General features: G+C 44.5%; 1 protein-coding gene across 9 annotated transcripts in view; it reads left to right on the plus strand.

Annotated features, from left to right (window-relative positions):
* Window positions 1-2,975: 2,975 nt before the first annotated feature.
* CLCN3 (Cl-/H+ antiporter 3) overlaps window positions 2,976-21,422 on the plus strand; it is an 89,067-nt gene continuing 70,620 nt past the window's right edge. For 2 of the 9 annotated variants that reach the window (XM_086414174.1, XM_086414180.1), the window contains exons 1-2: window positions 2,976-3,524; window positions 13,820-13,995. In XM_086414174.1, the coding sequence (XP_086270300.1) occupies window positions 13,836-13,995 (160 nt within the window). In that variant the 5' untranslated portion in view covers window positions 2,976-3,524; window positions 13,820-13,835. Of the gene's footprint in view, window positions 3,525-10,545; window positions 10,568-13,819; window positions 13,996-18,279; window positions 18,304-21,422 lie in introns of those variants that run through there. The other 7 variants (XM_086414173.1, XM_086414179.1, XM_086414172.1 and 4 more) reach the window with 5 other exon arrangements.

A 21,422-nucleotide genomic window follows, 5' to 3' on the forward strand; every position in this document is an offset into this window, starting at 1 on the left:
AGCAAAATAATGCTCAAAATGGAGAAGGAAATGGCAACTCAAGTCAGTACTCTTGCCTGGAAAATTCCGTGGATGGAGGAGCCTAAGGTTACAGTCCATGGGGTTGCAAAGAATCAGACACGACTGAGCGATTTCACTTTCTTTCTTTCTATAGTTCCTTTTGGAGAAGGAAATGGCAACCCACTCCAGTGTTCTTGCCTGGAGAATCCCATGGATGGAGGGGTCTGGTGGGTCTATGGGGTTGCAAAGAGTCGGACACGACTAAGCGACTAACACACACACACACACACACACTGCTCAAAATTCTTCAAGTCAGCCTTCAACAGTACGTTTACCGTGAACTTCCAGATGTTCAAGCTGGATTTAGAAAAGGCAGAGGAACCAGAGATTAAATTGCCAACATCCATTGAATCATAGAAAAAGCAAGAGAGTTCCAGAAAAACATCTACTTCTGCTTTATTGACTATGCCAAAGCCTTTGACCGTTTGGATCACTGCAAACTGGAAAATTCTTAAAGAGATAGGAATACCAGACCACCTGACCTTCCTCTTGAGAAATCTGTTTGCAGGTAAGGAAACAACAGTTAGAACTAGACATGGAACAACAGACTGGTTCCAAATCAGGAAAGGAGTACGTGAATGCTGTCTATTGTCACCCTGCTTATTGAACTTATATGCAGAGTACGTCATGAGAAACGCTGGGCTAGATGAAGCACAAGCTAGAATCAAGATTGCTAGGAGAAATATCAAGAACCTCAGATATGCAGATGACACCACCCTTATGACGAAGAACTAAAGAGCCTCTTGATGAAAGTGAAAGAGGAGAGTGAAAAAGTTGGCTTAAAGCTCAACATTCAGAAAACTAAGATCATGGCATCTGGTCCCATCACTTCATGGGAAATAGATGGGGAAACAGTGGAAACAGTGGCTGACTTTATTTTTCTGGGCTCCAAAATCACTGAAGATGGTGATTGCAGCCATGAAATTAAAAGACGCTTGCTCCTTGGAAGAAAAGTTATGACCAACCTAGACAGCATATTCAAAAGCAGAGACATTACTTTGCCAACAAAGGTGCATTTAGTCAAGGCTATGGTTTTTCCAGTAGTCATGTATGGATGTGAGAGTTGAACTATAAATAAAGCTGAGTGTGGAAGAATTGACACCTTTGAACTGTGGTTTTGGAGAAGAATCTTAAGAGTCCCTTGGACTGCAAAGAGATCCAACCAGTTCATCCTAAAGGAAATCAGTCCTGAATATTCATTGGAACGACTGATGCTGAAGCTGAAATTCCAATATTTTGGCCATCTGATTGGAAGAACTGAGTTGTTTGAAAAGACCCTGATGCTGGGAAAGATTGAAGGCGGGAGAAGGGGACAACAGAGCATAAGATGGTTGGATGGCATCACCGACTCAAAGGACATGACTGTGTGTAAACTCCGGGAGTTGGTGATGGACAGGGAGGCCTGGTGTGCTGCAGTCCATGGGGTCGCAAAGAGTTGGACGTGACTGAGTGACTACCTGAACTGATGGGCTTAGCTGCTGAGAGCCACGTGGGATCTTCCTGGACCAGGGATGGAATGGCTGTTCCCTGCATCGCAAGGCTGATTCTTAACCACTGGACCACCACAGAAGCCCAGAGGTTGTTATTCTCAGGAGATGAAACTCTGGGTAGAGTTTTATAATGTCCACATCCTACTGTCACAAACTTCAGGGGAAAAAAATTACACCTCAATACAAATGAAGCTAACACAGCAGAATTTTTGAATCTAGGTGACTGATCCTGTCATGCCCACGATTAAAACATTTCCCTGTTATATGCAGTTACTGTAAGTTGACTTTAGACTTCTAAAACATAAAATCTTAGAGTATTTATCATATACCTTAAATAAGTGAAAAACCATTTATGAGTTTTCAATGAACTCATTTCATCTGTCAGGTTTTCTGGGTTTGAAACTTTTCATAGAAAAATTTTGGGAAGAAAAACTACTCAACAACAACAACAACAACAAAGGTTTCCAACAGCTGCCAGTTATCTGGGATAAAACACAAAAATCGTGGGCACAATGGCTGACTCCTGCATCTCCCCTCCTATCCCCCTCCTACCTACAATCAGGTAACACCAGGGTATCATTCGCCTTTACCCTTCTACCTTTCTTTGCCACCAGGTGCTGTTGACCATCCCCTCTCCCCAGCTCCAGGTCAGAGGTCACCCTTTGAGATTCAGGCCATCCCTACTCCGTAGAGCCCCATACCGGCCTGTCCTTGAGCGGCCCTCCCTGCTCTTGGAATCCGCACTGGCACACCTAGGAGTTCCTCAACCGTTTGCCGAGAGGAAGTCCATTCAGCTCTGCCATTCAAATCCTCCTCAGGTTGCGTGTTTTTTCCAAAATAGTCACTTTCCAAGCATTTTTGAGAATTCGCAACGGCTAACCGGGTGCCGACGCGGTATCGGGGCCACCTGTATGGGCTGGCAGGCTGGCTGTCTCCAGAACCAGCGCTCTGGCCACTGCAGGCTCGCCTGCGGGGGCCGCAAGGTCCCCCAGCCCGGGGCTCGCGCAGCGCCCTTCGGCGCGTGCAGTCAGGTGCCGCCTCTGTCCTCTCGCGAGGTCACCACCAGGAGGACCCTACCGCCTGCGGGACGTGACCAACCACCTCGGAAAGGTCACACCTCAATCGGCCCCGCCCCAAGGCGCCCGAGCCCCGCCTCCTGACTCCACACGGCCCGCCCACCACCCCTAAGGCCCGCCCCTGCAGCTGCACTCCAGCCCCCTGTTCCCAACAGGTCCGCCCTTGTTCCCACCTGATTCTCCCACTCCCTCACGACCCGCCCACTGCTCCCACAAAGTCCGCCCCCTGCCTCCACAAGCCCCGCCCACTATTTCCACAAGTCCCGCCCCCTGCTCCCTCACGGCCCAATGGGCACCGACGCGGTTCCAACCGGGCTGGGCGCTGAACGGCCGTTCACGGCTACGCGGTGACGTCAGGCGCCGACGCACCTGTCGGCCCTGCTCTAGCCGCCCCTGTCCGCTTCCCGGGGTCGGTGGGTCGGACTGGACGATTCGGAACCGCAGCGCTTCCTGCGGTACCGTCAGCCTGTGGCCGGAGTTGGGCCGGGTGCCGAGGAGGGGTGCTGGCGGCCGGCCGCTCCAGTTTCTCTCCGAGTTGGAGCATGGCTGCAGCTGTGGTCCCTCCAGAGGGAGGTGAGCTTTAAGGCGGTCGTGTTTGATTCGGGGCAGCAGCGGGTCGAGTCCAGGGCTCCAGAGCCGGCGGCTCCAACCTGATGCGGCTCCCGCCTGGCTGAGCCCGTGGGTCGCGGTCGCTGTGGGGCTGGGCGCTCCGGCCGCCCTCAAATGCGGAGCCCGCCGGCGGCGCAGGACGCGGCCCCGGGGCTGCTCTGCCTCTGAGCGGCGAGGTGAGTGGCGGTGGCGGGCGGGGGCCGGGAGCCGGCGGGGCCGGCGTCGCTTGCCTCGCCATCCAGATCTTGGGACGGGTTGGCCTGCGGGACGCTGACCCCGCCAGCGGCAGGTGAGGCCCGAGACCGTTCTTTTAAGCTTGCGCCTGCTTTCTTCAGGAACTGCCAAAAGACCTTTGAACAGAGTGGACGTAGTTGCCAGGAAGAGATTGTGGGTTTCACTTTGGTGAAATTTGCCCAAATATAAACTTACTGTTCAGTGTCACTTTTTAAAAGATTTATGTGTATATCAAACCATAGTTTGTGTGTATACATAGCATTTGTGTTTTGATCTTAAACTTGGACTGGAAACCACCGTAGACACAGAAATTGACTTTCTATATAATGTGGTTTATTTGCACAGCATTTTAAAACTGGAGCTCATAGAAGACAATTAAGTACACCTTATGCATATTAGGGGCTGGAATTTGTGTTTCCTTTGGAAGAAAATTCTTTTTTATGAGATAAATTTTTTTATGAGTGACTACACTTTATTGTTTTTTTTTTGATAATTCAGAAGTTCAGTTCTGCAAACTATAAACTTTTTGAGCCATGCATTTCAGTTCCTGCAGCATCATTGTGGTTTATGTGGTTTATTCAACAATCAAAGGATTGTTGAGTCTTTACATAAATAATTTGATGTCAGTCTATTTTACTTGCTTTGTGAGTCACTAGAAAATGCTGTGTAGCAGGGGAGGACATGCAGGAGTTAAAATGCTCCTGTATAGATGGTTGATTTTCACCTTAAAAGGTGCCAGTGCTGATTGTTTTTTTGTTACACAATAGGGCTTAAAAGCCAGGTGTGTGCCGTGCAGATATTTACTCAGATTAAGCCTGCAGTTTATGACCTCTGGTTGATAGGAACAGCCTATTATTGGCAGAACCCAGAACAGATCGCATCTCCTCCCACACCTTACCCCCCACACTCTTCAAAGACTGATTCTTTATTTGAAAAACACCTGAAATTATTTTAAGAGGTCAATATGAATGTATAGTACCTACATCTTTAGTTGGAACTTGTGTTTTAGCATATATTTTCAATCATATGCAAATGTCCTAGCTTTGAATAGATCCAGTTCAGGGGAAAGATTTGCTCGCATTATGGTTTTGTGTTAGTGAGTTGGCAGTTTTCCAGCTCATGTTGGTGATAGGCTTTCCATTTCCTGTTGTGACCTGTTGGTAATAATTTTCAGACTGCTCAGGAAGCCGGGTTTGATCTCTGTGGTGGGTCAGCTGCTAGAGCAGTGTCCTGGGAAGCTGGGCCACTGTCACTGCTTTGTGGAACTTTCAGCTTAGTTTCTAGTCAAACTTTTCAGCAGGGACCTAAAATATGATAAGGGTTAGCATTTACTGAGCAAATTCTGTGGTTCAGAATCTTTCTGAAGTGGTTCTGTATATTATCTGAGTTCTCATGTCAGCTCCTTGGAGTTGGTACTTTGCTGCCCTTCAAGGCAAGTAAGACTCAACAAAATTCTGGAAGAAAAGGTAGGGTGAGAGATGGTATCATAGGTCCATTCATTCTTCAATATAAAAGTAATATAAAATCATAGAAGCTCTGGAGTATCCTTTTTTAAAATTCTTCTTCCATGACTCAATAAACTGTTGTTTTTTTTAAAATTATACTTTCACATGTGTATTTAAACATAGTAGCTATGATACATTTTGATTCTTAGAGATCATTGTTCTTCAGTTAAGAATAAAATGAAAGGTGAATCTACATGGGGAAACTGTCCATTTGCATTGCTGAAATATAGAGAGATTTGATCTGCAGCTTTGATTGGATGAAGTCAGGTAAACATATTTCTTGCCCTCATGGGAAGTAGTTGAACAGTTTCTGTCTTATAAAGTCATGAAAATTAGCTTTCAAAGTGTACGTCTTCCACAGCATCTTATTGTTGGGTTGTTTACCTTTTTGCTTGTGATAGTCTGAGCTTTATACTTGTATGTGTGTTTTTCCTTTTAAAATCATCTGGCGTTTAACTTTTTTACTGGATCTAAAAAATATTTTGAATCTAGGAAATTTTCTTCAGAATAGATAGCCACTTCCTCTAGCAGGTTATGCATTTAGTAAAGGTGCAGTGATTTAGACATGCAGCTATCTTAATGGACAGTAGGATAAAATATCAACAAATGTTACATTGGGAAGAAATCAGTTTAATTATCATCGTTTCTTGTAAGTACTGACTATTTGTATCAGGATACATTCTTTAATCCGGTGATGTTTTGATGTGATCTACGTTTCATGATGTTGTAAGGGATGGAGGAACCGATCCTTTGTAAAATAGATTTGAGAAACTGTTAATAAGTTTTGTTTTCTCAAGAACCTTGCTCATGCTCTTAGCCTTGACATTTCTAGGGGGTGTGTTTTATTACCCAAACTTATTTGCCCATGAACCTTGGGCTGGACCTGTGTTCTGTGCATAACTCTCTTTCGTAAATGTCTTTGTTACCTTCTTGACTCCATAGCTTGATTCATGCTAGTGCTTTTGCTTCACCTGACTAACCTCTTCTCTCATCTCTGCCCCAGGGAGGTCCGACCTTTTTTTTTTCATCCAGCTGTGTCATGGTGGCTTGTGAGACATTAGTTCACCGCCCAGGGTTTGAACCCAGGTCCCCACCAGCACTGGAAGCTCTGAGTCCTAACCTCTGGACCGCCAGGGAATGCCCTCTCCCCCCATTTTTAAGATCCAGGTCATGTATCTCTTCCAAAGAATGCTTGTCATCATCAGCTTCAGTGGGATGTGGTCTTCTCTCTGAACTCTTCAAACAGTTCTGGTGTCTACGTGTGTCCCCTTTTGTTACATTTACAAACTTACAAATTTGTAGGAAAAAGTTGTCATATCCCTGAGGACAGTAGGAAATGTAATTTATGCCATCAATCAATAAAAATTTTATTTGTATTATATTTTATTTTTTTACAGTTGCTTCAGTAAAGGAATAAGTGATTCTGTTGAAATTCATGGTCACATTTTAATCTTGGACTAGTATCTTGCTCATTTAGCTCCTGCGATGTTTCTTCCAGAAAGCTCCTTGGGGCCAAGTGATAGATCACTCAGGAATCCCCCCTCGCCGCTGTCATCAATCCTGAGACTCTCGTTCATCTCTCTGGTTGCGGACACCCGGAATTTCCTTTGCCCCTCTCTGATTGTGCCTGCTGTTCTCAGACAGCTGACAGACATGCCTTGGAAGCTTAGCCGTGGTCCTCAGCCCTACCCAGTTCCCTTGATGAGAACCCAGAGCCTTGTTGGAATTCTGAAGACTCAGTGTGCCTCCCTCAGCTCTGGGCCCCTGAGCCGCATGTCCAGTCTCCCTTGTTCTGCTCCCCAGCCCCCCGTTCTGGGCCGCACTGCTCAGTGTGTGCAGTCTGGGGACCACACTGGTGCTCAGAGTCACCACCCCCTTCTCTAGTCTGGCCTTGATCCTACGTTTGGAAAGCACGCTCTGGTGTTCAGTCCTGTAAGCTTCAGGAGACGACGCTTTGCTTCTTCCAGCTCTTTTGAATCAGTTAATAAAGTCAGAAACCAAGCGGGAATCTAGATTTCCCTGCTCCCTTCCTCACGTGTTGTTGGTTACATGGCCTCCTCCGCGGTCCTTACAGCCCTTTCTGCGCTGTCATGTCACTGTGACTCAGTGCAGTGATGCCCTCATTGTGTTATACTCAAGGTTGTGAAGGGTCTCCTGGAGTAAGGGCCCCCGGACCCCTCCCCAGAGCTGGTCTTCAGTCTCCTGCCCTTCTTGTCTGTCCTCCACACTGCCGCCGAGGTTGGCTTGTTAAAGTTCGCTTCCGATCAGGTGACTTCTCTTAAAGACTTTGTGGTTTACCATGTGTTGACATGAGTGAGTGAATTGGTTCCTCAGCAGAACCCAAGAGCCTCTTCCTGCTTCTGGGCGCCTCCCCAGCTACTCTCTAGTCCCCACCTCTTACTGAGCTGCCCGAGCAGTTTGTATTATGTTGCTTTTCCCCCTCATCAGCTTGTCGCCGCATGGTCGGCCTAGCTAACCCATCCTAACCCTGCAGCACTGTGTCCTCTTTTGGTGTTTGCAGACTCTCCCAGGCAGCAGCTTGTTCCTGGCATCGCGTGGACTTGCTGTGCCCCTCTCCTGTGTGCCTCTCATACCGTGTGCAGTTACATGTGTGTCTTGCACCTTCACCACCTTGGGAATAGGGACCTCTTCTTACTCAGGACCCCCCAGCACATGCTGGGCGCTCAGCAAAAAGTTTGTCAAATACATTAATCAGTAACTCGGAAAACTGACTTTGCCTACTAGGTAAATGGTGGTGCTGTAAACTGAGATAGTGAGAGGGGGAGGACAAGTGGGTTTGTGTTCAGCTTAGGTCTCGTTGAATTTCAGTTCTCATACATCATCCAAGTACAGATAGATCAGTTTGTTATTCACACCATAGTTAACTGATCCAGGAAAATTCTGTAGATACAGATAGACTATTCTAAAATAAATATGGGAAAGCAAAGGAACTAGAATAACAAAAACAATTTCGGAAAGTAAGAATCAGGTGTGAGAAATCAATCTCTCCAATGTCAGGAGCTCCAGTAGTCAATACTGTGTGTTATTGCTGTAGGTGTAGAAACACAGATCAACAAAACAGAACAGAGAACTCTGAAACAGACCAGAGTTTTTTGAAATCTTTGAAACAGATTCACACAAATAAGCCCAACTAATTTTTAACAGAGGCCCCAGAACAATTCAGTAGGAGGAAGATAACTTTTTTGGCAAATGGCATTGGAGCAACTGGACATCCACACATCCAGAAACAAGCTTCAGCCTGTGTCTTACAGCTTATACAGAAATTCACTCAACGTGGACTACAGTTGTAGTTCAGTCACTCCGTTGTGTTCGACTCTTTGCAGCCCCATGGACTGCAGCATGCCAGGCTTCCCTATCCTTCAGCATCTCGTGGAGCTTGCTCAAACTCATGTCCATTGAGTCAGTGGTGCTATCCAACCATCTTGTCCTCTGGACTAGAGTTAAGTATAAAATGTAAAATTATAAAAATTTTAGGAAAAAAATTTGGGAGAAATCTTTGGTAGTAGATTTCCTAGAGTTGATGCCAAAGCATAATCCTTCAGGGAAATATTGATAAATTGAACTTCATCAAACTTTGGCTTCATGATAGACCCTGTTAAAGGGCTTCCCTGATGGCTCAGTGGTAAAGAATAGACCAGCCAATGTAGGAGATACAGGTTCGATTCCTGGGTCAGGAAGATCCCCTGGAGGAGGAAATGGCAACCCACTCCACTATTCTTGCCTGGGAAATCCATGGACAGAGGAGCCTGGTGAGCTACAGTCCATGAGGTAACAAAAGAATAGACACAACTTAGCAACTAAACAACAAACAAGACCCTGTTAGAAAGAAGAAGACCAAGCTACAGAGTGGGAGAAAATATTTGCAAACAACACATCTGACAAAGGACTAGTATCTAAGATACATATTCTAAAATATGAAACTCAGAAGGAAAACAATTCAGTTAGAATTGGCAAAAGATATGAAGAGTCATATCGCTGAGGAGGATATGCAGGTAGCAAGTAAGCACTTAAAATATGTTCAACATTAGCTGTTAGGGAAACCACGTTAAAAGAACCATGAGATACCAAAACACACCTGTCAGAATGGTGAAACATATATACCACCGAGTGCCGGCTTGGATGTGGAAAACCAGGCTCACCCAGACATCGTAGGGAGGGATGTTAAATTGACGGTTTCTTTAGGAGCCAGACATGCAGTTAACATATGGCACAGTAATAGCAGTCCTTGGCTTTTATCCCGGAGAAATGAAGACTTTAAGTTCACAAAGAAATCTGTACATGGGTATTTATTGTGGCTTTGTTTGTGATAGCCCAAACCTGGAAAAGAGCCAGATGTTCTTCCACAGGTGAATGGCTAAACAAACATACGTGGTGTGTGTGTCACGGAGCACGACTCCGCCATAAAGAGGGGCGGACTGCTGACAGACCCCAGCCCCGGACGGCTCTGCAGAGCCCTGCCGGGTGCCGAGTGGACCCGTCCCCAAAGGCGTGGACCACACGACTCCATTCGTGCAGTGCTGTTGACGCGGCAGAGTTACAGAAATAGAGAGCGGGCTGTAGGTCACCAGGGGTTAGGAGGCGGTGCTGGGGGACTGGAGGAGAGTGCTGTGGCTGTAGAGGCAGCAGGAGGGTCCTTGTGAGGGAAGGCCCTGTGTCAGTGTCACAGCGTGACCGTTGGGGATGCTCAGGGGAGGCGACGCAGGAGCTCTTTGAATTCCTTACCGCAGCTGCGTGCGAAATCACCGTTGCCGTTCTGTCGCCCAGTCGTGTCCGACTCCTTGCGACCCATGGGCCACAGCAGGCCGACCTGCCTGTCCCTCGCCATCTCCCAGAGTTTGCCCAAGTTCATGTTCATTGCATTGGTGATGTTGCCCAGCCATCTCATCTCCATTGTCTCCAAGTAAAAAGTTTAAAAAAGTGAAGCCCTCTTAAGCACATGGTGCTGTGCAGAAATGGGCGCGGCCAGGCCTTGTGCCGCCTTTCGGGGGGCAGACAGCCGTCAGTTATCCCACGAAGCAGGGTGACACTGCATCTGGGGCGTGTGCCGTCAGGGGAGGCGGGGGACTCACCGTGTGCACTGGGCCTGGTTGGGGCAGCCAGCCCAGGTGGACGGGTGCTGAGGCAGCTTTCGTTACAGCACACGACTTTGCAGTGGTTACTGCAGCTCTTCGTGTGTCAGTGTCCTCACCTGTGAAATGGGGATGACAGTAGAGCCTTCGGGGCTGTGGTTGTGGTTAGTACAGATACTAAATGAGTTTGTAATGTGCTTAGGGTGGTGCCTGACATATAAACTCTGCTGGAGAGTTTGTTCACTGACTAGAGGGTTCTTGAGGTAAGAGCTGAAGGATACATGGGACTGTCACCTCCATGAAGAGGGGAGGGCCCTTTCCACGCCCAGGGAGCAGCTGAGCCTGGGCAGGCACCGGGGCAGCCTCGTAGGGCCCAGAGGAGGGTGTATGTCTGGGAGAGGCGGGAGAGGCCTGGCTGCACAGGCTTGTCTGCTGTGTTGATTACTTTGCTGGCAAAACGTGGTGAGAAGTGATTAAGGCCTTAATGCATGGCATGGGGAGAGGTGAGCATCAGGCCTGCCCTGGGAAAAGATCATGCTGGCTGCAGGGTAGAGAAGAGATGCGAAGGGCCAGGGTGACGGTGCACAGATCACTGAGGAAGTCACTGCAGCGAACCAGTTTTCTCCCTGGGGACTTTTCTCGGATTAGCTCTACTCTTCATAGCTCTATAGGAGTATACTCGCAAGTCACTGTGTCTGTTAAAATGATTTGAAATGGTTTTGAATATGTTTTTAACAGTTTAAAAGGAAAAATAAGACTGTAGTAATCATTTTTTTTTATATGCAGAATTTCAGTTGCTGTATTACGGTTTAAATACCCTTTTGTGATCAAGCCTAGGGATGGAGTTTAGAACCTGAAGCGGTTAAACACTGGTGTCCAGATTCCTTCTGTGTACTTACTTTATGCTTTCATAGATTCTTGACTATTTTATAGCGGTGTTGTGCAATAAAAACACCTGTGCTGCAAATCAAGCCACATGTATAACTTTCAATTTCTTAGTAACCGTATTAAAAAGAAAATGGTGAGATTAATTTTAATGATATATTTTATTTAACCCATTATATGTAAAGTATTATTTCAGCAGACACGTGTGTGCTTAATCTTATATGACTCTTTGCAACCCCATGGACTGTGGCCTGCCAGGCTCCTCTGTCCATGGGATTGCCCAGGCAAGAATATTGGAGTAGGGAAAAAGAAAACAATACTGGAGTGGGTTGCCATTTCCTCCTCCAGGGGGTCTGCCTGACCTAGGGATGGAACCTGTGTCTCCTGCATTGCGGGCAGATTCTTTACTGCTGAGCCACTAGGGAAAGCCCATTTGTTTCATCACGGAATCAATATAAAATTATTAATGAAATATTTGGCATTCCTTTTTTTATGAAATCACAGGAATCCAGTAGATACTTCTCCTTAGAACCATATTTCAGGGCTAGTGGCTGCTGGTCAGACAGTTCAGCTCTACAGGTTTCTGGGTTAATAAGAATAGTTTTTTAAAGTTATTGAATTTATAGAAATAAGAACCCACACAGACCTGATTTTACAAACTTTGAAACAGAGTTGGTTGCTCTTGTTACAAAGAAAGCTGTGAAGTTTAGATGTATCAGAGGTGTTCATGAAATGAAGTTTTTTAAACACTGCGAAAGGGTTAAGTTACAAGTTATCACTAACAGTTTTTGAGAGACTTCCAGGGACAAAATGGAGGAGCTGTGTTGGAACTTGCTAATGGAGGGTTCAGGACACAGTTTTACTTGAGCGGGATTTCTTGGTGTTGTACAGCCTCTAGCAAATTAATGTCCATTGACGCGTGTTATCACAAGTATTAAGCGCTTCCAGTGTGACCATCACGTAAAGAAGTGAAGAATAGTGTCTGTGTTCTTTGCAAACCCTTAGTGGACGTGCTTTGCTACATCAAAATGAAAATGACTTTTGAATTGTTAATGCTTTTTCTTTAAAAAAAAACTTTTAGTTCTTTACTCAAGAGCCACAATATTTAATTTTATCACCTTTGTGGACACTGCAAAGTTCTTAGTATGAACAGTTATATTCATACTATTTTAACATTTACCTTGAAATAAAACTCTTGTTTTAATTAATATATTCTAACAGATCTCTGTATAATAGACCATTTTTGGTAGAGGTAATCATGAAACATCAGTAAAGTTGAAAAGCAGTAAATATTTAAGATTTTCTTTGTAACTTAGGTGCTAGTTTTTGGTTATTTTACCACGACCAGATTAGCACTGTTGTCGAAAGGCCTTGTTTATTGAACACTGAATACATCTCTCTTTTTACCTGCTTGATTAAGTCAACAGTCTGATCACTGTTATCTGTGTATTATGTTCTACTTACTGCGTAAGATGTTCAGACCAGAGCTCTCCAGCTCCACCTTCTCTTAACTTCTCTTTAAATTAGGTAATTGATACATCTTTTTAAAAGTTGTTGTTGTTCAGTTGCCCAGTCATGTCTGACTCTTTGCGACCCCATAATTTTTAATTAGAGGTTACTTCTCCCCCACCCCACCCCACCTGGCCAGAGGAAAATATCCTGAGGACTGGAGAGTGTTTTGACCTTCAAGTCTTGTGCGCTAGATTCCAGCACTGAAAGCGGACCATGCGTAGTCCACTCGCCTTTACTCGTGTGTGCTCATCGTGACAGAGCTGACAAATCTCGTTTTACCAGGCTTACTGGATGAACTGCTCCTGCGATTATAGCTTTCAAATCCCACCCCTAAACCTTTTGAACCTCTTGCTGGTATCTTGCTCACTTGTTTTGATGTTGAGCACGTAGGTAGATGGATTTACAACACCAAGCTATTCAGGAGTTACATTGTTCTTAAAGCACGGAGTAAGAGCCTTGAAAACATGTTCTTGCTTGTTAATTTTCTTATGGAAAGAAATGCAAATAGTGACCTGTTACCGTATTTTCATGGCTGATATTTGACTATGGGCTTTGAAGCTTTAAATTTTAAAGTGTTGAAAGGAGAATGGAATTTTACAGATGTTTAAATGACATTACTTTAACATTAGTATTGGCACCTGGTGAGATATCCAAAAGGTACGTAGTGTCTCCCGTTCATACCTGGTGTGTCAGCCACTGTCCCTTTCTCCTGTGGGCAATTTTCTTAGAACTCTCTCCAGAGGTGGTCTGTGCACACACAGCCAGCTATGTGCTGCAGGTCAGCCTCTACCACAGCCCCCTTTCTTTGGGTGGAAGCCCCACACATACTGTGGTTGTCACTTAGTTGCTAAGTCGTGTCCAACTCTTGTAACCCCATGGACTGTAGCCTGCCAGGCTCCTCTGTCCATGGGATTTTCCAGGCAAGAATACTGGAGTGGGTTGCCATTCCCTTCTCCAGGGCATCTTCCTGACCCAGGGATTGAACTCTGGTCTCCTGCATTGCAGGTGGATTCTTTGCCATCTGAGCCACCAGGGAAGCCCTTTCGTATACTATAGTATATTGTAAACACTTCTCTGTACTTTGTATTTTGAAACAATGGATCTGAGAGACTACTTTATACCATTACCTGAAGAAGTTCTTCATTCCTTTTTACAACTGCTTAGTGAGAATAGAATTATTAAATGATCCCCAAAGACTTAACCCAATAGAGTTAGCTATTGTTACAGTAATGAAGTTAGTATTTTTTTTTAATATGAGATCAGAAGTTTTCTTTACATTGTTAAAGTAGATGGTTTTTATTATATGTTGGGAAAATGTTAAAGCCATTTCTCCGCCCCCCCACTTTTTTTTTTTTCAGATAACCAGACAGCTAAATGGAGTCTGAGCAGCTGTTCCATAGAGGCTACTGTAGAAACAGCTACAACAGTATAACCAGTGTGAGTAGTGATGAGGAGCTTTTAGACGGGGCAGGTGTTATTATGGACTTCCAGACTTCTGAAGATGACAATTTGTTAGATGGTGACACAGCAGTGGGTAAGTTTGACATTATAGCTCTTAATATTTGTCATCATGAATTGTTTTAGGCATTGTTTTATTGAGGTTAAGTTTTGGGATGGCTTTTTTGTTGTTTTAATTTTTACTTATTTCTTTGGCTGTGCTGGGTCTTAGTTGCAGCATGTGGAATCTTTAGCTGTGGCATGTGAACTCTTGGTTGTGGCATATGGGATTCAGTTCCCTGACCAGGGGTTGAACCTTGAGCCCCCTGCATTGGGAGCGTGGAGTCTTAGCCATTGGACCACCGGGGAAGTCCCTTTTTTTATTTTAATTGCAGTGATTCATGTAACCATTTTAAAGTGCACAATTCATTGGAATTTAGTCCATTCACGCTGTTGTACAGCTACCACTGGTGTCTGCTTTTCATTTGTTGTTTCGTCACTCAGTTCTGTCCAACTCTTTTGCAGCTCCATGGACTGTAGCCCACCAGGCTACTCTGTCCATGGAATTTCCCAGGCAAGAATACTGGAATGGGTTGCCATATTCTTCTCTAAGGGATCTTCCCCAACCTGGGGATAAAACCTGAGTTGCGTGCAGTACAGGTGGATTCTTTACCACTGAGCCACCAGGGAAGCCCAAAAGAAAATCTCATATATGGATAAACTTAAAAATTTCAGTATAATATACTGCAGAGAGGTACACAACTGTAGTTGAAGCAGAAAAGCAAAACTTATGGGGTATATATTATATATAGAGAGAGACAGAGACATATAGAAACAGATTTATTATGAAAGATTGGCTCATGTGATGGCAGAGGCTGAGAAGTCCCACCAGCTGCCAGCTGCATAGTGGGAGCTCAAGAGAGTTGGTGGTGTGGTTCCAGTCCAGATCCAAAGGCCTGGGAACCAGGGGAGCCAGTGAGTTGAGGCCCAGTCCGTACCTGAGGGCCCAGGCCCCATGGTGCTGATGTCCAAGGGCCGCTCCAGCAAGAGCAGAGTTTTCAGTCTGCCAGTTCAAATGCTCATCTCTTCCGGAAAGGCCCTCGCAGACACACTGGCTATCTGGGCATCTCTTTGCCCAGCCTCGTTGATACATAAATTTAGCCAGCACAATAATCACCATGTCACAAGCATGGAAATGAATGAATTTCTACAAAGTAGTTACACTCATATACCTCAATTAAGAAATAAAACGTGACCAGTTTCCCAGCAATCCGCCCGCATTCCCCCTTCCAATTTCAGAGGTAACTGTTATTTTGATTTCTGTCACCACAGATTACATTTGCAGGTATTTAAACTTTATATAAAAGGATTTATACTATATATACTCTTTTGAGTCTGGTGCCATTTACTTGTGTTTTGATTCATGTATGTTGTTGAATATAGCAGTAGTTAATTTATTTTCATTGCCATGTAGTATGCCATTTGTAAATACACTTCAGTTTATCTGTTCTATCCGTCATATGTTGTGAAACACATTTAGGTTTTTTAAATTAATTTTTCTTAGATTTTGGCTATTAACAATCATGGTGCTGAGAATTTTCAGGTCCATGTATTTTAGTGCATATCATGTACGCAGTTGTGTGGGATTTATCCCTCAGGATGGTCTCTTGGATGACAGGTGTGTGAATGTCAGATCCTGTGAAAGGCGGTCACAGTCTGGACATTGTGTCAGCAGTGTGTGAGCTCTGCTTGCGTCACGTCTTCACTAATACTTGATGTCGGTTTAAAAATTTTGGCTCTTTTGATGTGGGTGCAGTAGTCTCAAATTTTGGGTTTGATTTACAGTTGCCTAATGGCTTATGAGTTTAAATGCCTTTTGTGTGTTGTTTGGCTTTTTAGATAGCGTCTTTTGAAGTGCCTGTTCAGTCATTTTGCCTAAGAGGTCTTTATGCATTCTGATTGAGTCCTTTGTTAGATTTATGTATTGCAGATGTCTTCTCTTGCTCTTAATAGAATCTTTTGATGAAGATACTGTCAATTTTAATGAAACCCAGTTAATGTTTTCCTTTATTCTTTATACTTTTCCTGTTCTGTGTTAAGATAGCTTCCCATACATACCTCAAGGTCAAGAAGGTATTCTCTCCTTGTCTCCTACAAGTTTTATTTTTTGTGTGTCTCTTGCATTTAGTTTTATAATCTAACTGCAGTTAGCTTTTATATGTGATATAAGTGTTCAGATTCATTTTTTCCTATATGAATAACTATTCGGCCCATATATTGGAAAATCTTCCATTTTCCAGTGCATTGGAGTGACCTGTTTCTCATCTATCAAGTGGATGTATTTCTGTAGGTCTGTTTCTGGACTTTTTCCTCTGTTACGTTGAATATTTGGCTGTCTTTGTACCACAACCCAGGTGGTGCTAGTGGTAAAGATCTGCCAATGCAGGGGACATGAGTTTGATCCCTGGGTTGGGAAGATCCCCTGGAGGCGGGCATGGCTACCCACTCCAGTATTCTTGCCTGGAGAATCCCCATGGACAGAGGGGCCTGGCGGCCTACATCCTTGGGGTCGCAAAGAGTTGGACACAATTGAAGGGACTGAGCACGCATGGACGTACCGAAACCCAGCATATATATGAGTTTCGTTTCTCGCATTGGTTTTATGTAAATGTGGTCCGTTTACATTTAATGTAACCACTGATATATTTAGGTTCAAGTCTACTGTCTTTCCATTTCTGTTCTATTTGTCACAGTTGGCTTTTTTTTCCCCACCTTGCTTCCTTTCTCTTCCCTCCAATACTGTTAGTTATGCATTCCCTTATATTTTGTTTGATGGGTTACTCTAGAGATTAAAACATGTATTCTTATTAGTTCTACTATAAATTAGTACTTTTCTTTCTTGACATATTTGTTGTTGTTATTCAGTCGCAAAGTCGTGTCTGACTCTTTGTGACTCCATGGCCTATAACCTTCCAGGCTCCTCTGTCCATGGGATTTCCCAGGCAAGAATACTGGAGTGGATTGCTATGCCTTTCTCCAGGGAATCTTCCTGACCCAGGGATCGAACCCACATCTCCTGCATTGGCAGGCAGATTCTTTGCCACCGAGCCACCAGGGAAGCCCTTTGGACATATCGTTGGTACTTATTTATTGAGTGAGTGAATTAATCACAAGTAAAATGAGTCATCAGGCTTGGTTATATGCCTTCATTTCATTCATGACAGCTGAAGGGTCATAGAAGTCATTTGACAGAGTCAAAACAGTGGGAGAATTAGGGTGGAACTTGAAGTTAGTGGATCCCTTCCAGTTTTCATGGTTGGGGTGGCATAAATGAGTGCTTTTACCAGTTTACGGGGAATGTAAGGGCCTTAGGATATTTTAGCCCCTTTTCTCCCCTCCTGTTTTTTGTGCTGTTGTTGTCTTTTAATTCTTTATATATTTTAAACTGCACAAGACATTGTTGTTGTATTATGTTGATACCTGTTTAGGTTTCGCAACTTTACTTTTTCTAGTGCTCTTGATTCTGTCCTGCATTTTCGTGTTTTTATCTGGGATAATTATTTTTCTGCCTGAAGAACTCTCATTAGTATTTCTTTTAATTGCAATCTGCTAGCAGTAAGTTCACCCACTCCAGTGTTCTTGCCTGGAGAATCCCAGGGATGGGGGAGCCTGGTGGGCTGCCATCTATGGGGTCGCACAGAGTCGGACACGACTGAAGTGACTTAGCAGCAGCAGCAGTAAGTTCACTTAGTTTTTGTACAAGCCTTTGTTTCATCTTTATTTCTGAAGGATATTTTTGCACCTGTATTCCAGATTTACATTGATCTTTTTTGAACACTTCGAAGATACAATTCTCATGGCATTTGCCTTCTGTTGAAAAGTCAGTTGTCAGTTGTATTTTCCCCCCACTCTGGCTTCTTTTATGCCTTTTACTTTGTCTTTGGTTTTTCTGAAACTTAAGCTTAGTCATAGTGTGCCTAAGTGTAGTTTTCTTATTGTTTATCCTGGCTGGGGTTTAGCACTTCCTGAATTGTCACCTGTTTTTTTTTTTTTAATTTCATTTTTCGATAATTCTGACCTGGTGCCCTCAAGTATTGTTTCTAGTATTCCCCCTTTGCTTTCGTTTTAAGACGCCAATCACATTTGTTACATCTTTTCACTTGTGTCTCTTATGCTTTCTTCTATATTTTCTTTTTTTAATTTGGATGTTTCACTTCATTGGGGTAAATAGCAAGGAACGTGATAGATAGCTGGATCAAGTATTGTGTGTGGTTTTATAAGCAGCAGCCAAAAGTGGCTACACCTGTTTGCTCTCCCACTCTCCGTGACTGAGAGCTCCTGCTGCGCCCGTTCTTGTTGGTGTTTGATGCTGTGTCCGTGCTCTGGAGGCTGGCTTTTGTCACAGGTGTGTAGCACTGTCTCATTATTTTTTGTCAGGTTTTGAATTTCAGTTATTTATCAGCCATAGAATTCCCACTTGATTGTTTTTAAATAGACTTCTGTACTCTGGGAGAAATTCTCTGTGGTTTTTATGTATGCGTGTGCTTTTTTTCACCTCTGTATTAATCACTTGTTTAAAAGTTCATGTCTGAGTCTTCTCATGTCGAGGTCACCTGTGAGTCTATATCTCTTGCTCTTTTCCTCTTGGTTTCTGTCTTTTGACCTTGACTGCAGATGGGTTGGAGAAGGCAATGGCACCCCACTCCAGTACTCTTGCCTGGAAAATCCCATGGATGGAGGAGCCTGGTGGGCTGCAGTCCATGGGGTCGCTAAGAGTCGGACACGACTGAGCGACTTCACTTTCACTTTTCACTTTCATGCATTGGAGAAGGAAATGGCAACCACTCCAGCGTTCTTGCCTGGAGAATCCCAGGGACGGTGGAGCCTGGTGGGCTGCCGTCTATGGGTCGCATAGAGTCGGACACGACTGAAGCGACTTAGCAGCAGCAGCAGATGGGTTCTGTAATTCTTATTGAATGCTGAATGTTGTATGCAAATACTTACAGGTGCTCTGGTGAAGGTGACATCTTCACCAGAGTGTATTTAGAGTGTCTGGCAGATGGGTGGTCTGGGAGCCAATTGCAATGATCCCATCAAAGATGGAGAGAATTTGCAGCCTGGTTTCAGGCTTCCTGAGGTTTAGTCTGTTTTTGGCTCACTTTAGTTTTAGGGCAGAGCCCCTGAGGGTCTAGGAGAAAGCCTGGCATGTTCATGAAGGCTCTCGGTCTCTGTGTGCCTGGCTGAGACTGATGGCGGCTCTGCTCGCCGCTTCAGGCTCCAAACCGCTGCTCTGTGCTTGGTTTCTCAGCCTCTCTCTCCTGAAGTCTAGGAATTGTAGCTGTTTGAAGAGAAAGGTCAGTTGGTGATGGACAGGGAGGCCTGGTGTGCTGTGATTCATGGGGTCGCAAAGAGTTGGACACGACTGAGCAACTGAACTAAACTGAAGAGAAAGGTATCCTGGTATGAAGTGTTGTGTCTCATTTCTCCAGGATGCTGGCCCCTTCGAGTCCACTCCCGAGTGCTTTTGTCTCTGTGGCCCCAGGAGATGGGTGAGAGCTCTCAGCTGGAGGGCACCGTCATGGTGCTGCTGTGAACCGGAAATGGCTCAGGGTAAATAGATGAGGCTGTCCGGGAGTACCTGTTTGACTTCTTTTCACAGTGTTGGCAGTTCAGGTTCTCGCTGCCTTGTATCTTGAATGTTTGATTTAGAAAAGCAACAACAGTGTTTTGCTGTTATTGGTCATTTGCTCTCTTCCTTGTTGGTGGATTTTTTTTACCCTAATTTTAATTACAAAGTTACAAACCAGATAAACACATGTATTCATAATTTGAGAACATACCCATTTTTCTGTGTTTAAGTAGCTCCCTGGCCCTTTATATGAAGCGCTTTAGAAACTGAGGGTCGTAGAAAGACATAGGAGGACCAGCTCTTTGCATCTTCCCAGGATTGGTGATGTCTTCATTTATAGTTTTCCACAGGAGAGTGTGTCAAGTCAGAAGGAAGGAACAAGGGAACAAAGAAGAATTTTCTTTTGTTATTATTATTTTTTTTAACCAGGAAGGATATTTCTCAAAAACCCCATCAGTAGACTTCCTCTTCCGTCACTGGCCAGAACTGAGTTACATGCCCACACCTAGACTGATCACTGACTAGGAGGATTGCTGACTGGTTAGAACAATCTTTATTTGTTCCCTGCGGTTAGGCACATTACCAGCCACACAAAATGAAGGTTCTGTCAGCGGGAAAAGCTGGAACGACCTGGGGTGAGCGGCTATCTGTTTTCCACGAGAGTCTGTGCTCAGAAGTGCCTGGTTGAACGTGCAGGTTGTGGAACAGCAGTTGGCAACAGCTGTGTCAGTGTAAACTTCGGGGGTTACAGGTTCTAAATGTTACATCTTGAAGAAAGCATATTACTATTAATTTTTAGAAGCTTTTTGACGTGGACTATTTTCCAGTCTTTATTGAATTCATTACAACATTGCTTCTGTTTTATGTTTTTGTTTTTCGGCCGTGAGTCATGTGGGATCTTAGCTTCCCAACCAAGGATCGAACCCACACGTCCTGCATTGGAAGGCGAAGTCCTAGCCACTGGGCTGCAGAAGTCTCCAAAAGGATATTATTTTGATACCTGTTTAGAATTGTGAAGAGTGTTCTAGAACGGGAGATAATGCATGAAGGCCCAGTTGGGAGAAAAGGGATTATGTTGTGAGACAGCGAATGTAGCTGGTAGGATTGGTGCTAGCTCTTCTCTCAGCAGAGCGGACGTGGTTCTCTTCACAGTAGCTGGGGAGGGCTGTCTGGAGGAAGTCCTGGTCTGCCCCAGGGAGACCTCCCCATCTGGGCCGGGACAGGTTTCTGAGGGCAGAGGTCATCTCTGAGTCTGGAGCATGGAAGTGGACAGTGGGACACGCGGTTGAGTGTTAAATAGTCTTTGACTTAATTTCTCTTTAGAACACCAAAAAGTCATCAATCACTAGAGAGAACTGTTGGTGTTTGGCTTGTGTTGGATAGAAACCTCATGTTCATTGGCTCTCCAGTTGCAGACCTGCACTTACATCATGGCTCTGCCAGTTATTAGCTGTGGAACCCCAGCCAGTCGCTTTGCCGTAGAGCTTTCCTCTGTAACTCATAGTGGTTCTTCTCTCTTCTGTGTTCCTTCCCCTTTGGGTGCCTTAGGCTCTATCCCCCAACTTGACCAGTTTCCTTTTAATTTAGCATTCAGGTAAGATGTTGGGAACATTCCTGGTAGTATCAAAAAGAAATGTAGCCCTATTTAAAACTGGAATATGACACTGGACTAGGATTTAGGTTGCAGAGATAAACCACTGTGGAGTCCCCTGACTCCAGTGAATAATCGAGTTACTTACATGTTGCTTAGCTCTTGTTTTGAAAATAGCTTAAAAAGATGGACCCATGGATCTCAAAGATGAGATCAGCCTTATCTGCTCAGAGTGAATCCTAAATGATACAGAATATGCTGTGATTAAAAAATAGAGCTTATCCATAATGATAATGATGACTAA

Source organism: Bos grunniens, chromosome 8 (genome assembly GCF_055505025.1).
Source record: "Bos grunniens cultivar Pamir isolate PY7600 chromosome 8, Bosgru_T2T1.0, whole genome shotgun sequence".
NCBI lineage: Eukaryota > Metazoa > Chordata > Mammalia > Artiodactyla > Bovidae > Bos > Bos grunniens.